This window comes from Lycorma delicatula, chromosome 3, assembly GCF_047948215.1.
Source record: "Lycorma delicatula isolate Av1 chromosome 3, ASM4794821v1, whole genome shotgun sequence".
In the NCBI taxonomy this organism is placed as follows: Eukaryota; Metazoa; Arthropoda; class Insecta; order Hemiptera; family Fulgoridae; genus Lycorma; species Lycorma delicatula.
In genome coordinates this window covers 207,711,763-207,729,676 of record NC_134457.1, presented here as the reverse complement: position 1 = coordinate 207,729,676, position 17,914 = coordinate 207,711,763, and the positions used below count along the sequence as shown (strand labels likewise).

Genomic DNA, 17,914 nt, shown 5'->3' with positions numbered 1-17,914 from the left:
AAATAACTTTTTAATAGGGATTTTATTTTTAATTAATCACTGTCACTGTCAATGTCTGCAGAAGAGTTACTGGTATTCTCCACGTCGCTCTGCCAAAAGTGATCGTCTTCACTACCATCAAGTTCATTAGATATTCTACATTTTTTTTAACTTTTCCTTATTAATTCTGTGGAAATACCTTCCCAATCATCTTTTATCCAAACACAAATCTGGGCGTTTGATTCTTCCTGTAGGCAAGAGAAAGATATTTTCATCAGCCATCCATTTATACTGTACAGTTGTTTTAATGCAGATTTGAACGGTTTATTAATGCAGACATCTAGTGGTTGCAATAGAGATGTCAATCCGCCTGGAATTATTACTTGGTCTATCATACACTTTTTTAAACGTTTTTCACTTTATCAGTCGTATGCCCCCGATAACTATCCATTACTAACATACCGGTATTTTTTTTATTACATGGTTTACCTTATGCCTTGGCTTTTTGAAACTTACACCAGCTATGAGCATCAGGAGGACATAGTCCATGTTGAGGGTTTTGATCAGTTGAACTGAAATAGAAAAATTCAGCCTTCACTGCTTTATACATTGAATACCAACTTTCAGTATTTCTCCTAATGGCTAAGCCATAATAATTCTGAATACTAATTATAGCTGTGTCTGTCAGCCTATTATGTCCACATAAAGAACTACAATCACTTAATTTCATCCCTCTGTACCTTAATTTCAGATTTTGAAGACGCTTTCCCATTCTTTTTTGCTCGTGGCCTATGCATTCCAACTTCTTTATTTGGAAATCATCTTCATACAGTTTCATTTCCTCCACAAATGACAAAGCTTTAGAATTTCCATCTCCTAGATAGTTCACGATTTGCACATGTTAAGTAAGTGACCGTTCATAAATCTTCTTCGCTCCATTGGTCTCCATCCCCCCACTTTAGTGCGCTTGACAACTATAAAATGGATGGTTGACAACTATTCAAATTGGTTGGATATAGTGGTGGAGAGGAAATTCTTTTAATATAATAAATATCTTAAATAAGAATTTTTATCATTCAATTTCAATTCGATTGTACAATTGGGGAATGGAATTGTAAATAATAGTTTCAAAAAACTAATTTAATACATTCGTTGTGGATAATGGGTAATTGTTTCTATATCAGTTTACAAATTAGTGGAAGGATTGAAATTTTTGTTTGTTTTTCCTATTTATACAAACTGGGCCCGTCTGAACTGGAATGGACTGGACTCGCCTGAACTCTTATTGACTCACGTGAACTGAAATCTCCTTACTTTAACTGAATCTACCCGAAAACCACCCAATTCAGACTAGACTGGTCTCGTTTCGAGAGACTGGATTGAACAAGACAAGAGTGGACTGGATTGGACTTGACTTGATTCGCTAAACTGAAATGAGTTGGACAGGACTGGACAAGATTGGGATGAACTTAATTATAATTGACTTAACCTAACCCAAACCTTTTCTTTCGTTTTGTTAAAGAGGTGGGGATACCCAGTTACGGACGCCTAAGCAGTGTCAGGCTCGTTATCAGGTGTCGCAAGATGTTATTAATATGCGTATGTAAACCTGTGCACTACCGACTAAACCACCACTTAAGTTAATTACCGAACTAGAAGAGCTTGCTACTACACCAAATGGTAATATAGATAAAAATCTAAGGAGATGAAACAGGTTGAGAAACATTTGTACGTCTTCGTGTGGCATTGTTGAAGAAAAGATCCGTTGAGAAAAACACAACTGAGATAGCTGCGCAGACTGATTCTCAGGAAGAGCGTGAGGGGTTGTACAAAAAATGTTAAAAAGAGATCTTAGTTAGGAAGAGTTGACTGAATTGTTGCTCAGGAGGTGGCCGGCTGAGGCCTGTATGCGGTAGATTGTAAAGATTCATGTTTGGAAATCGAGGATGTAGATCCGGTAGTGGTTATTGACCTTGCGTCCCTAAAGACGCCGTTTGTAAAAAGTAAAGCTTAAGGCAATAAAAAACTTATAATAAGATAATTGGTGGCTCTTAAATTACAGTTTACATAAATCAGCGAGTCCCTGCACAAATCATCCGGGTGCAAAGGATTTCCACATGTGCAAATCTGTTTCCTCGAGCATCTCATGGCAGTGTGTCTGAATTTTTGACATCTGAAACACCGCAGTGGTGTTGGGATGAACGGATGCACATCAAGCCTATGAAATCCTGCCTTTATTTTCTCTGGACATCTAGGTATTTACCCCCCCCCTTGCAGGAGAAAATCCGTAAGCAACTAATACTCGCCCCAGGGGGTGTCTCTCCGACTCTAACAGGCCTCCCTGCATACCGGCTTTAACTCCGGCATGGCAGGTCAGCCAGTCGGTTCTAGAACTTTTTCGGTTCTAGGTCGAAGCATCTGGCGTTTCTTCAGTTTTCAGGCAATGGTACAGTACATTATCCATTACTATAACGGTACCTTCAGAAACACAATTTCAACATTATTTTAAACCACTATATAAAATTGTGACTATTCATTTCATCATGATAATCTAAGGAAAGTCTGAATTCAAATACTAATAAACTACCGTTCAAAAACCCATGTTCATTAGCTACATGCGTTACTATTAATTGTTCACCTTTCCGGGGTATACATACCAGTTGACAAACCTTTCATAAAAGCGCCTTTGATCTCTTTAACTTCTTTATCCACCCATACCTTTTCCCAGACGTGTTCTGCATTAACCCAAGTTTCATCTAAATAATAAATTGTCTTATCGTCTTCACAAAACCACTTAATTTCTCTTAAAAATTCCCTACGCCAATAAATAATACCTTTGCGTTAAATCAATAGTAATTTTTTCTGGATATGAAACAAAAATTCATTGATTTTAAAACACTATTAATATACTTCTGGAAAAATTCAGCAATTCAGAATCGGCATTTAATAATGACAACTTGTTCAAGTTAGTAAGCTCATAATTGAAATAAGACGAATGAACTTTTTTCTGATAGCAGTTTTACGTCCAACAAATAAATGTTGTCCTTTTTGAGACATGTAAATAAATGATTGAGGCTTGGATGAATAAAAGTAAATATTATGTTTATGTATATTTTAATTTGTTACATTAAACTTTAATGAAATTTTTTTGGATAATGTTTTACAGAAATATTACTAATTTAATTTACCTATTAATATTTTATTTTATAGATAATTTTTAAACATATTTTAGGTAATTTGGTAATTGAAAATATATTTATGTTACAGTTAGTTTGAATTTTTATGTACTTCAATACTGTTTGTAGAGAATTCAAAAATATGTCGGAATTAATTTTTGTTTTAAGTATCTAAAAAAATGAATATTGTTTTATTTATGTGTACACATATACATACACTGATAATAATATAATGTAATACAGAAATACTAAAAACCATAGTAAACACGAGGTCTGTTCAGAAAATAACAGAACTTTTTTTTTCTATTCTTTATTATTAATTTCACAGATTATTGGACCCTGTACTCTTCAATGTACTCCCCTTCCCTATTCACAGCAATGTTTCTACTTTATTTAACAGTCCTGGATAGCTTATTTGAAATGGTCTGTAACGAATTGGCGTTAATGTCACAAATAGTCTCAAAGCAGTGTCTTTTTATCACCAATTTCAATTTCAGAAATAAGAAAAAATTGCAAGGAGCCAGGTCTGACAAGTAGGGAGGGACGTAATCTGATTTTTGGTACAAAACTGACGAACTGACAAAGATGAGTGGGCGGGCGCATTGTTATGGTAAAGGAACAATGAATTACCTCGCCACAACTCTGATCTCTTTTTGTGGATTTTTTCAAGTAACTGTTTAAAATGCCTTGATGGTACGCATGGTTCATTGTTTTGCTTTGATGCAAGAATGCAAAATGCACAATTATATTAAAATTGATAAAAAACAGAGAGCATCACTTTGACTTAGATCAAGACTGATGTACTTTCTTGGGGCATTGAGATTCCTTTGCCAATCTACTGTGCGATTGAATGTTTGTCTAAATGTCATATAGCCGTAAACCCAGCTTTCGTCTCCCATTATGATCCTTTACATGAATGTTTCATCGTCATTGGCTTGTTCAAGAAGTTGCTAACAAAAGTCCACTCGATGTTCTTTCTACTGTTCAGTCATCAAACGAGGAACAAATTTTAATGCAAATAAATGCATGTTCAATATTTCAGTCAAAATGTCATGACATGATCCAATTGAGATGCTAACTTCTTCTGCAAGTTCCACACTCTCACACTTAAATCTATAACTAGATTACATTTAATACGCATGAACGACATATAAATCAAAAGAGAAAGAACTGATTGTTATTTTGATAACATCAGAATATCGATAAATGTTGTACACTGTAATTGGGAAGGCTCTGAATTTGCGCTTCACTTGTTGATTTAGTGCATGAAGTTTGTGATTCTTATTAGTGTTGTAATTGTGTTGTGTGCAATGTCTTGTTATATTGACGATGATGATATTCTTGATTCAAGTGGCATTAGGGAACAAAATATTTCTCAAATCCTTCCTGAAAAATGTCAGAATATCCATAAAGAAAAGTATTCTTCTTAATGGACATTCTGACATTTTTTATAATTCCAGGATCAAATTTATAAATTTCCAACAGATAAAAGTATGTTATATGCTGTTTACTTCATGTAATGAAGAAAAGTAATGATTCTGTCATCATAAAAAATCCATGTCGGTACTAGGACCAACAATAGTTTAGTATGAGTACATAATTTGAGATGTTGAACATTCTGGTAAGTATAATCTAAGATTAAGGACAGGTTCAATAATGGTATAAATGTCTACCAATAACAGTTTGGTAGCCCACATACATCCAAAACATAAAAGCTGTCAGCTAATTCTTTTTTATGATACAATACTTTTTATCTACATAATTACCATCTATTTTTTCAATATAACATTCATTTAAAATTCTTTTATTTATTGTATTTTTCCATTACTCCCAACTGACACGACTGAATATCAAAAAATCGCCAATAATCTAAATCTAAACTAGTCTCAATCACCCAAAAATCAACTTATAATAAAACATTTTATAATAATATATACACAATCTTTAATTTATCTTCTAATTAGTAAACATAAGAAGTGTTCTCTTCAAAAATATACGATCCATTAAGTGTAATCTGCCAAAATTCACTTCAATAACAAAGAAATCCCTAACAATTCACAAAACTGTTTTAGCATTTATATGAACTTTAAAATGTTTTAATTATATGAGAATAAAATAAATAGACCTTATGTTACATGGTAGATATAATATTCAGCTAAAATCTATGTTCTTTCTCATATTTTTAATATTTTCTAATATTTAACTTTACTTAGTTTTAATCAACAAAATAAGATTATTTTAATAATAGTATGTTTAATTTTACATGAAGTTTTTCCGATTTTTTTATGCTAAAATAATTACGTGAAACAAGATAGGTAGGAAGAACATGTAAAAAATGTAATTGGCATAAAATGAGCCGGTTACTGAAGGCCACTGGTCACAACAGTCATTGGGCACTGAGCGTGTTTAATGTTTAATATTCTCAGTGAAAAAAGTTATTTAAAAAAAAAAAACGTTTGAATACAAGTAAAAAATGGTGTAATAAAAATATTCTATTTTTAAATCCCTGCTGTATACTATAACCAAATGATTCTCACTTACATCCAAGAAGGTAAGATTAAAGCTACATAAACACTTTTCTCACACCTCACACATGTATTTATACTTTAGATGTACGAAGTTCATTGGCTGATTTTCTATTTCCTATCTATTCTCCCAAGAGCCACTCTTAACATACTCTTTAACTAATTTAATTTAGAGATAAATCTCTCATACTTAACATACTCTTTAACTACAAACGCAAATTGGCAAATCTTCAGTTAATGAAGATTCATTTTTGTTATTTTTTACTTTAGTTAATGAAGAGTCTAGTTATCATGTTCTTAATAATAATAATAATAATAATAAAACAGGTACAAAGAAACATTTTTACTAATTATATAGACTCTAAGTAACTAATCGACCCTTAAAAAAAAAACTGAAGTTAATTTCAAAAATCTTCCTAACTTTCATTAATTTATAAAAAAATTAACATAATTTACATAAAATAAACAAACAATTTATCATTCTACATTGAATGTGTTAAAAATACTTAAGAAAGTAAAAAATACTAAATGCAACATATAGTGCCACTTAAAAGTTCTGCATTTTTAATTATTTACACAATTCTTTTTTAAATGATGAATTTAACTAAATTTTAGCTATCAAATTGTCAAGGAAAATTTCCCTAATATAGCTAAATATCATAAAATACAATTACAATAGTAACAATAAACAATGATTGTGAATTAGTGCTCAGTGCATATTTTATTAGCAACTTTGTAGATTTGTGACGCAGCTCAACACAAACAATTATTTACATAATATACCACCACAATATAAATGATAATATTAAGATGAAAAAAAAATCAAAAGTGGTGCTAAAGCAGTAACCTGTCTTAAAGTCCATGCGGTCTGTGCAGGTGTGGGGGAAGTGGTAGTTTTAGAGATGCGGGGAATACCGGCCTGTGTTGGTGAGTTGTAGCTGATTGGAGATGTGTTCGGCTCGTACCCACTGTACACATTCTGTGTGCTGGCAGGACGTTGTGCATTACCGCTATGTATATGTTGAGGCATATGAGAATATACATCTCGCCGTTGAGGGAGACTATAATCTATGCCAGGTTGATATGATACCCCATCACCAGCTGGTGTACCGGTATCACCCCCGCTTTCTGTAGGGCCTCCAGGACCTGGTGAGTGCAATGACCTGAAACAATACATTATTTCTTTATATATACTTCATTATTCAAATACAAATAAATAAAAATTACGTGGCCTACTTATCAAAATCATAAGTAAAATTTTAAATATAGTGACTATACTGCTAATGTAAGTAAATAAATTTTCTTACAAATATTGCTGCATATTTTAATTAATTATAATTTCCTCTCATATGAATCATAAATAACATAAAAGAATAAAATATTTTTGAATGAAAAATGTGCATCCACTATTAAAATTAAAATAATGGTATGCAGCAATTTTGATTTTTCTTTAATTTAAAATAAATTTACAATACAGTAAAATAACTAAAAGTTAACTCAAAAACCATTCAACTCAAGACATAAATGTACATTTCCAACTGTTAAACAATCACCTTTAGCAGCTGAAATGGATTAGGTAAGAGGAAAAAGGTAACCAGAAAATACTTTATAATGAATCCAAAAAATTGAAGGTTCCTTGGCTCTGCTCAGAGAGTTTGTTGAGTGATAACAATGTTTGAGGATTTGTATTTTCAAATTTATTATCTAACTGGATTAAAATTTAATGGTGCAACAATACTTCACATTTTTAAAGTTATCCTATTCAACAGCTTCACAATTTACACATAATAAACAAAACTGCAAAATCTTTAGAAAAATATCACACACACGTGGTTATAAATCCTAAGTTTCTAATGTTTTTTTATATAAAATCTATTTTATATAAAGTCTTAAAAAAACCATGTTCAGATCGCTAAGTTTTCTTTAATCCTGTTTTTGCAGTTTAAAAATGTTTGCAATATACTTTTTTAATGTTCAGGGAAAAAATCATTCAAATTAAATTTGAAAGTAAAGGTAATCTGTGTGTAATAAACTGTTAAATGATATAAATCAACAGATTTTTCAATATGAAAATTACAATATTACTTTTTACCTGAAAAAAAAAAAACAATTTATATGGACAACACATGACTTCCTTGTACGTCTATGAAATTACATTTACACATTTTTTTTTTTTAAATGAAAAGTACATAAAACTTTATCTCATTAAAAACCTCAATTTTTTTCATATTTTTTCTCTTTTGTTACTGAATTATTATTCGTCGTAAAATTTTTTTTACAACGAGAGGCTAATAATTATTAGTAAATCAATATATAAAAATTAAAAAAAAAAGTTAATAAAAAAAAGGAGATGAAGTCCGATTCAAGCTGATGTGACTTCCCTTAAGATCCAAATATTTCATTAATTAAAATTTTATTTGGCTGTAACTGGAATAAATGGAAATAATTACCACTTATGATATATCGTTGAAAAGCTTTCAATAAGGGCTTATTACTGTTAAGTTAAGAAAAAGCCCAAAATCCAAACCTTTTGGAATTTTGGGCTTTTTTGAACACTTTTGGTTCAGTCAATTGCAATCAAAAGGGGAGGTGCACAACTAGATGTTACAACAGTCCTAAAGCCAAAATTTCAACATCCTACGGCTAATTGTTTTTGAGTTATGCAAGATATATGCATACATACATACAGACGTCACATCGAAACTAGTCAAAATGGATTCAAGGATGATCAAAATGGATATTTCAGCTGAAATCTGGAAACTGAAATTTTTACCATCATAATACTTTGTTTACTTCATACAAGGAAGTAAAAGATATTCAAAATAACACTAAATGCTACAAGCTCACTTTAACACTTTGTTAATAATAAATAAAATATTTTCAAACCATTTTCATTTTAATAATAAAACTTTTTATTTAAATTTTGAAGCTAAAAATAAAATATTAATATTAATTCAATTTTTAATGAAATAAAAAAAAATACTGACTTTGCAGTTGTATTAGTGCAGACAATATATTCTACTTCATCAGTATAAGGATTGAGGAAGGCAAAGGCTGATGTTCGTAACCAAACCCATTCTCGACTTTTAGCACGGAATCGATACATCACTGACATGACTTGGCCTTTTAGTTTTAATACTGAAAAAGATGTTCAATAAAAATATTAGAACAAGAACAAGGTAATATAATTGACAGAAAAAAAAGATATATACATAACATTAATAATGTGTTATCACCTTAAATTGACTGCTATGGCCAATAATAACCCCCAACAATGCGGGTGGCAACTATACCCAGTGTTGTTTCACATGGGAAGGAATTCTTAAAATACATCTTCAGTAGTTTGTATTTCATTCTTGCTTCATACACTTCAATTTTACAGGATACTAGTGCCTGAAACATTCCAGGTATTGTAGAAACATCAGGAGATGCAACTTACAGTCTCAATCAGAACTCAGTAGATAAACTTATTCATTAAATAATAAGGGATCTGAAATATACATAAATGACTGACTCATTATTCATTAGGCCATAACATCACTGGTAACCATTTACTATATTTGTAATCTTAACTTTATTTGATTTTGTGATGGAAATATTAATACATTGCCCAACACATTTTTGTTCAATACTAACATTAAAAAAAAAGATTGTTTTTTACAACAGATAGAAACAAACAAGCCATTAAACAAACTGAAGAATTTACTCTCCCTAAGTAAGTTTCCATTTGCAAATTTCAATGAAATTATTCTATGATAGCAAAATATTAATGTTATGTAAAAACAAAAATACAATTCTTCAAACATAAAGTAACGTTACATTCTTTAAATATAAAATTCAAAAATTTAGGTATATATAATGTGTATCAAGTTAGTAGGACCAATTTTAACTTTTTTTAAACTTAACTGTTACACAATCACTGTTATCTATTAATTAAACATAAAATTAAAAAAATTACTGGAGTTCAATTTTTAAAATAAACTGAGGATCTATTGATATCAAGTTAATTACAGTTTTCCTAATAAATAAGAAATGCTAAATAGAACTTTAAAAAATCTGTCGTCTAAACAGTAACTTAGGTATGATCCAAAGAGAGAAAAAATCATCTAAAATATATATTTTTCAATTAAAAAGAATCCTTCAATACTCTTCCAAAAAGTTTAATTTCTTTACGCCCTTAAATACTGTAAAATAGTTTATTATACAGGATAATTAAAAATGATTCATTGGCTTTTAAAAATCTATATTTAGAAAAGTAGTACACATAAAATCATGAATGATACGTGAAAACAAACAGACACTGACCAAGTTTCAATCATACCTTCATAAATTTTCAATATGGCCTCCATTTGTCACACGACACACATCTATGTTGTACTCCAGTTCAGCCCACATGCACATTAACATATCCCTATTGATGGTGATAAATTCTGCTGTAATGCGTTCCTGTAGCTCAACCAAAGTTACTGAGTGTGCTAGCATGTAAATACAGTCTTTAACATATGCCAAAAAAAAACCCATGAGATTAGGAGATCTAGGAGACCATTTTAAGAATGCTAAGTCATCATCTGCACATCACCGGATCCAGTGGCGCGGGAGTTCTTTATTCAGGAAGCTTTGTACTTCAGCATGCCAGTGAGGTGGAGCTCTACCTTGTTGGAATATAAAGTTATTAAATAATACGAGGTATTAGATACCCGTCACAGTATTCTCAGAGAAGAAAAACAGCCTTGTTTTGTTTTAGACAGTGCGCCAAAAACATTAAGTTTTGTGGAATTATGTTCACATTCTACAGAATTAGGTTGTTTAATACCCCACATCCTGATATGGCGATTCAACTTTCCATTCAAGTGAAATGACGCCTCATCACTAAACACCAGACGGTTAGCAAAATCGTCATCCTCCATAGCTTCCTGCATCTTTACAAAATTTGTATTGTTTGTTAAGGTCATGTGGTTGTAACTTTTGTAATAACTTTATGTGGTATGATTTTGCAAATCATGTGGTTTAACTTTATGTGGTTGTAAATGAATTTGCAAAATCTTCCAGACAGTTGAATGCGAAATATCAAGTTCACTACTAGTGCTTCGAGCTGACTTGTTTGGGCTACAAACGAAACTCTCCCTGATTCTCTCCACTGTTTCATCCAAAACACTAGGGTGTCCAGTGCTTTTACCTTTGCACAAACAACCAGTCTTTAAACTGTTGATACCATTTTGGAACGCTTTTACATATAAATATTTAAGGGTACTTAAATGCTAAAAAAAATCACAATTACAAGTTAAAATATAAAATGATTTAAATTATAAAATAAAATAGCTTATTACATTAAAAGCAATGGAGTTTACACAAAAGTTAACAAATTTAATATTTATTTATTATAAGGGTGTTAATTAAAAGCTTCTAAGTTTGTTTATTAAGCCGCTAAAAGACTTAATATCCAGCCATAAATAACCACTTTGTAGAAAGCAGTCTCATCAGCAAACCTAATCACCTTAATTTTACAAACGGTGAAGGAGAAATCAATTAGTTATAAATGTAAAAAAATGATGCCCAAAACTGCAAAGCATCACAAAATGTAACAGGTGGATTCAAATTGTAAACAAGATTTTTCATATATTTATTATTAAAAACCATATACTATGTTTGAATGTTTATTACTCTTTCTACAAAATACCTCACTGCCAGACCTTTCAATTTTCTTTAATATTAGTGATTTATACAGTTAAGCTTTTGTTATTTCCATAAGTACTGAAGTTATATATTTCCCTTTAACTACGAACTTAAATGAAGTAGAAAGAACCATTATAAAAACTAAACTGATTAGAAAAGAATATTTTATTATCTCCTAAATCATCTAACAAGTTTTCTTAAGCGATTATCTCAAAGATTTTTTACTGGCTGACACAAATTTCTTAAAAAACGTCAAATTTCAATCAAGAATCTATCATTAAATTAAAGAAGGAAAAAGCAAGTGAGCAATTTAATGACTTTTGTAGAGATCCTGTCACAGCCAATCAACAATAACATTTTATTGCTACAATGCAATTTTCTGAACTATTTATTAAAATAACAACATATATATTTATATTTAATTTGTAAGTATTTTAATACTTTGTAATTGGTTAGTTAACAAAAGTCACAGAAACTGCAGGGTAAGAAAATAACATACAGTAAGTGTGAAAAATTTGAACCCACTTGGTTTTCATATCCTGCTACCTAGACATAAGGAAATAAGATAAGATTTGATTCTCCTTTTTATAAAGCCAAGAAACATTTGATTTTTATGTTTTTTTCTTACAACATTCCCCATTAATAATGCTATTTTAATTCATTATCAGAAAAATACCTTAAGTTTTACTGTATTTATTACATTTATATAAAATCTTTCATAATCAACAAAAAGAAAAACCAATCAGAGACCTCTAACAAAGATTGAGATTACAAACATTTTTTTGTGAATAAGATCTATATATCTGGCAACTGCCGTCTGTTAAAAAAAACCCAAACATTTTTAATTACATGCAAAAGGAGATATTTAGTGACATGCAGTTGGCAGCACTGTGTTCCACACAACCTCCTCTGTAACCACATGTTCTTAGATTGTTGATATCTTGTTTAGTTTTCATGTTATTGTTATTTGAGTGTAACATGTTAGTAGTGATTTTTGTAATATTCAATTTTTGGGAGCAGCAATACAATGTAAAATTTTGCATGAAACGGGAAAATTTTCATAGAAATGATTCAACTTTTGAAACAAGCTTGTGGAGAAGATGCTCTGGATTGTATACAATGTTACGAATGGTTTTCATGACTTAAAAGTGGTTGTCAGTCAATTGAAGATGACCTTCAACTAGGAAAGCCTTACGCTTCAACTGATGACACCCATGTTCAGAAAATCAACGATCTGGTGCATGCAAATCACCGATTGACTGTCAGAGAACTTGCAGAAGAGGTTAGTATCTCAATTGAGAAATGCCGTGAAATTTGACTGAAAAATTGAACATGCATCAAGTTGCATTAAAGTTTGTTCCTAGTTTGATGACCGACAGCAGAAAGAACATCGAGTGGATGTTTGTCGGCATCTTGAACAAGCCAACGAGGATGAAACATTCATGCAAAGGATCATAATGGGAGATGAAAGCTAGGTTTTTGGCTATAACAATAAGACAAAAGTTCAATTATTACAATGGATTGGCAAAGGATCTCCATGCCCCAAGAAATCATGTCAAGTCTCAATCCGATGTCAAAGTGATGTCTCTATTTTTTTTTCAATTTTAATAAAATCATGCATTTTGAATTCTTACCTCAAGGTGAAACACAGTGAACTATGCATACTATCAAGGCATTTTACAAGTTACAAGAAAAAATCCACAAAAAGAGACCAGAGTTGTAGAGAGACAACATTGTGGTTCTTTCACCACAACAATGCGCCTGCACACTCATCTTTGTCAATTAGTCAGTTTTATGCCAAAAATCAGATGACTGTCCTCCTTAACTTCCCTACTCGCCAGACCTGGCTCCTTGAGTTGAGATTTTTACTTATTATCGAAATTAAAATAAGTGATGAAAGGATACTGTTTTGAGACTATTGATGACATAAAGATAATTAAATAATTAAATAATAATTAAATGACATAAGGTCACAGACCTTAAAGGCCATTTCAAATTAAACTATCTATGACTGCTTCGTGAAGTAGAAATGCCGCTGGAAAACGTGTGTGAATAGGGGAAGGGAGTACTTTGAAAGGGACATGGACCAATAATCTGTAAAATTAATAATAAAGATTAAAAAAATAAAGTTCAGTTATTTTTTGAACAGACCTCGTATATTTATCTTCTTATTTAACTAAAATTATCTCATATTTTTGTATTACAATTTAATGGCGTTTCACAGTTTAGCTCAATCTTAAGTCTTTATTGATTATGAAAATTTGTGTATGATGAAAAAAATGAATACGACTGAGAAAACCCACCTTACCTTAATTTTATCAAGAATCTATAATAAAATCACCACGCAATATAACATGAATACATACAATTAAATCCTTAATCATTTACATAGAAACCCTTCAAAACAATCCAGAAAACATTAAATATTAATTTCAGATGCTCTATTTACAATAAATTAATTCTGATATTTTTTATTAGGCGCTACAACCTCAATTTCAATGACATGGACTCAAATATCTAATACTTACTGAAACCACCTAAGTCTCCTTCTACCTTAAAATTACGATTAAATTTCCATCCGTAAATTCTTTTCTAAAATATGTAACAACTTGTTTGTACAAAGTTATATATAATGACAATACTCAAAATCAAATTTAAAAAAAAAATGAAGCAGTCATAATTGTAACACAAGTAAATCAAGTAGTTGTCTGAAGGTTTTAATAAAAAAAGTCTCATTAGCTATGTAATTGAATAAAAGCTATGTTGTTATTAATGGCTAAAATTCAAAATTGATCAAAACTCATTTACCCTGTTCAAAGCTCTCCTTCATATGGGTTTGATCCTCTGGGTGGAAGAACTCAAAACAGGACTTGCCAAGTAATTCAGGAGGTGTATAACCAAGCAGTGCCATTACTCGCTGGTCAACAAATGTGAATTTGCCATCTATAGAATGACGTGAAATAAATTCTGAAAATAAACAAATAGAATTAATAAGATTTAATATTTTATAAAATAATTATGTATGCAGCTAATACAACAATGGAAAAACTAATCCTAGTCAAATTTACAGGTATATCTTTATAAAGCAGTAGTTTCTTTTTTTCTGTAATTTTCCTTTAAAAAGGATTGACTTTACTAACTTTAGAGAAGTTAATAGAGAAGAAGTTAATATTTTTTTGATTGAAATTACTCTGTTGGTTAAAACTAAAACCAGTCATTCTCAATACACTAAAAATTAAAAAAAAATGTTTTTTAAAAATAAAAAATGTTTCAAATAATTCATTTAAAAAACTGAATTTAATGTTCACATGCACATTTTAAATTTCCTCTTGAAACTGTACGAATGCATACAGAAAAAGCAATGTGGTTGGCAGTTTTTTTACTTTTTTTGCATAAAAAACCTGCTAACTAGATCTAGTTGTTAAAAAATATGAAAATGTATGCAATTGCAATATTGTCGTAAACATTATTTTGTTTTATCCTAATGTAGTAATGCCTTCAATTCATAACCTATTGTTTATTACAACAAACTCTTTACCTCTCCATCAATCAGCAGTGCTTTCAGTAGACTTTTACTATTCATATTAAATTGCAGTCTACTAAAGTAGTATTCTACTGGCATTCAGCAGTCAGTTTTGGGCAATATTTGAACAATTTTTATGAGGACATTTACATAACAAATATTAAATTGGTAATCATTTTCTAAGCTGCCCCAGTACTAAGAACGATTTAACCAGCATCAAGCAATGCCTGTGGGTTCAATGATAATGAGTTTCAGGATGTTATTGATGTTAACTGACAACATTATACCTTAATGAGATTATACGCTTATCAATTATTGCCTTCCTCAGAAAGTTAAGTAGAGCATTATTTCCTGTCAAGAATCATCCTAAAGTTCAATGAAGTATACACAGTATATGTTTATGCAATTTTTTCCATTGGTCAATTAACAGACTAAAATGATGATTTTGTTGTCAGAACTACCCATTATGACACACAAATGAACTTAAATTTTAAAGACAATCATTACTGATTATGGGTTAAAATGTGAAACAATTTCATTTTCAATGGGCAACTGAATATCACAAAAAAAAATAACATTTTCTCCATCTACAAAGTCTAAAAAGCTTTTTTTTATATATTCAGTCTCATTCATTTTTTCTTACTTTGTGAACATCATTAATTCATTTTCAGTTGGTGTCTTAAAAATCTCAAAGATTTCCTTAAGGAAGAAGGGATCAAAGGTAATGAAAAAACAGGGTTGACACCAAGAAAGTGGTAGAGATCAATAAATATGAGGAATGTCTCAAAAGTAAGTTAAACTATTTTTTTTTAAATCTGCACGGTCAGATCAGCACTGTCAAATTTACAGTGCTTGCCACTGTAAGATTGATTGAAAAATTTAATCCAAACACAAATTTTGTATATATTAGTTGGATTAGGAGGCTCAGCACTATCTGAAAAATTCCTTAGCACCCCAGTTGGGCTTTTGTACAGCCCGTAGGAAAGTTGTCTGGATTACTAGCATAGCTATTCTGTACAACCATACATAAAAAAATATAGAAAGTAGTAAATCAGAGAGGTAATTTACAGTGTTTTTTTTTTGTCTACCTTTACTGCTTGGACACTCATACACCCGCAACCGTGGAGTCTCCACTTGCTCCTACCACCGATTGCAAACTTTGTGTTGTTATTTGTTTTTTTATGGCAAAAAATAAAAGTACAACTGAAATTCATCAAGAGTTGTGCAGTGTGTACTATGAAGACATTACGTTAAGGCCGATGGTTTCTCGTTGGCATCAATCATTCATTGAAGGCAGGACAACGTTACACAATCAACAGCAAAGCGGCCGACCCTCCACTTTCTGCGCTCCGAATGTTGTTGATTAGGTACAAAGGGTCATGGACACTGATCGGTGCCTTATGCTAGATGAAACTCTTTCTCAACTTCCTCTGAATATTGAAATAAACCATGCAATACTTCATAGAATCATTTCTGAGGATCTACGTCTATCAAAAGTGTGTATAATTTGGTTTCAATACTCGCTTTCAGAACAATACAAAGAGCAGACAGGTGACACTGCATTGCAATTTTTGCAGTTTTTTGAGGATGAAGGAGACTATTTATTCAACCGAATAGTGACCAGTGACGAGATATGGATCTATCAATGGATGCCCAAATCCAAAAGACAGAGTATGGTGTGGAAAGAAAAGGACGATCCAACGCCAAAAAAGTGAAAGTTTGAATTGATTCCAAAGAAGTGTTGTTGATCGATTACCTGCCCTGTGGGACCACGATCACAGCTTCTCGCTGTTGTGAGGTGGTGAGAAACCCCAGAAGGGCGATTCAAAACAGAAAGAAGGGAAAGTTGAGATAAACAGTTTTTTTGTTCTACTAACACTTGCCCACACGCTATTAGTGAGACTCAAGTGCTGCTTGAGTAGTTTCGATGGGTTATTTTTGGATCATCCACCTTATACTTGAAACATCTCAGGGGAAGACGTTTCACAAATGAGAATGAATTAAAACAAGAAATAGAAAAATGGCTAGCTTGTTTGGTGGGAGAATGGTTTGACATTGGATTAAAAAAAAACTTATCACGATACCAAAAATGTATTGAGATTATGTAGAAAAACAACTATTAAATGTATGTAATTTTCAAAATTACTCTTCTTTTAGATTTTGAAAATTTTTTTAAAAAACTTACTTAAATAACTTACTTTTGAGACCAAATTCGTATTTAATTTTTTTTCACAGTAGAGCATATCTGTTCCATATTGGATTTCTTAAATTCTAATAGAAAATTATTACTACTTTTTCTATTCTGATTTTCATTTCATTATGTTTAAGAACATCAACTAAGAGAATTATCCATAGTTTACTAAACCTATTTAACTGCCATTATTAATGTTTTTAAAGTTATTCACTCAATATACACCTATCTATCTACCTATGTTGCTTTCATACCCATTGTTCCTTTACTTTGCATCAACTCTTTAACTTTCAAACTCCATTACAATTTGTATTTCTTCCCTCCAATTTGTTCCCTCCCAGAAGTTATGTAATAAATAATTGCCAACAAGCTTATGTTTGTTAATTTATGTTCTAGAAAAAGTTTTTCTCTTATTGTGGAAGTTTAATTCGTGATACAGTTACAGATCTTTTGTAAATAGTGTTTTTATATAACACTTTTTTATTTATTTATTTATATCAACCATGTTACTGAGCTACCTATATTCCAATTGAATTAAAAAGTAAAATTTAGCCTGAATTTGTTTATGAGAATGATTAATATTAAATTTTAATTTAATTTACATTTTAGCAGAAAAATGTAGTTTAAAATAACATATTAAGTTGTTATAGATAAAATGTTTTATTGAATCATGTGTTTCTTACAAATTTAAAATTATTCTATTTTATTTCAAAACTTGCATTCATTAAATTTATTATTACTTTTATTTCTGGATATTTTAATATGACATGTAAGTTTTATTATAAATTCCTTTATTATGCGATTTTTAGGAGTACAAATGGAAAGAGCGGTGGAAGAAGATGGATCA

General features: G+C 30.8%; 1 protein-coding gene across 1 annotated transcript; it reads right to left on the bottom strand.

Moving 5' to 3' along the window:
* Positions 1-6,485: 6,485 nt before the first annotated feature.
* Positions 6,486-17,325, bottom strand: LOC142321297 (aryl hydrocarbon receptor nuclear translocator homolog). Its single transcript, XM_075359294.1, has 4 exons — positions 17,322-17,325; positions 14,162-14,320; positions 8,668-8,818; positions 6,486-6,843 (listed from the first exon to the last, which is right to left on the bottom strand). The coding sequence occupies exons 1-4, from the start codon at positions 17,323-17,325 to the stop codon at positions 6,486-6,488; spliced, it is 672 nt and encodes a 223-aa protein (XP_075215409.1).
* Positions 17,326-17,914: the final 589 nt, after the last annotated feature.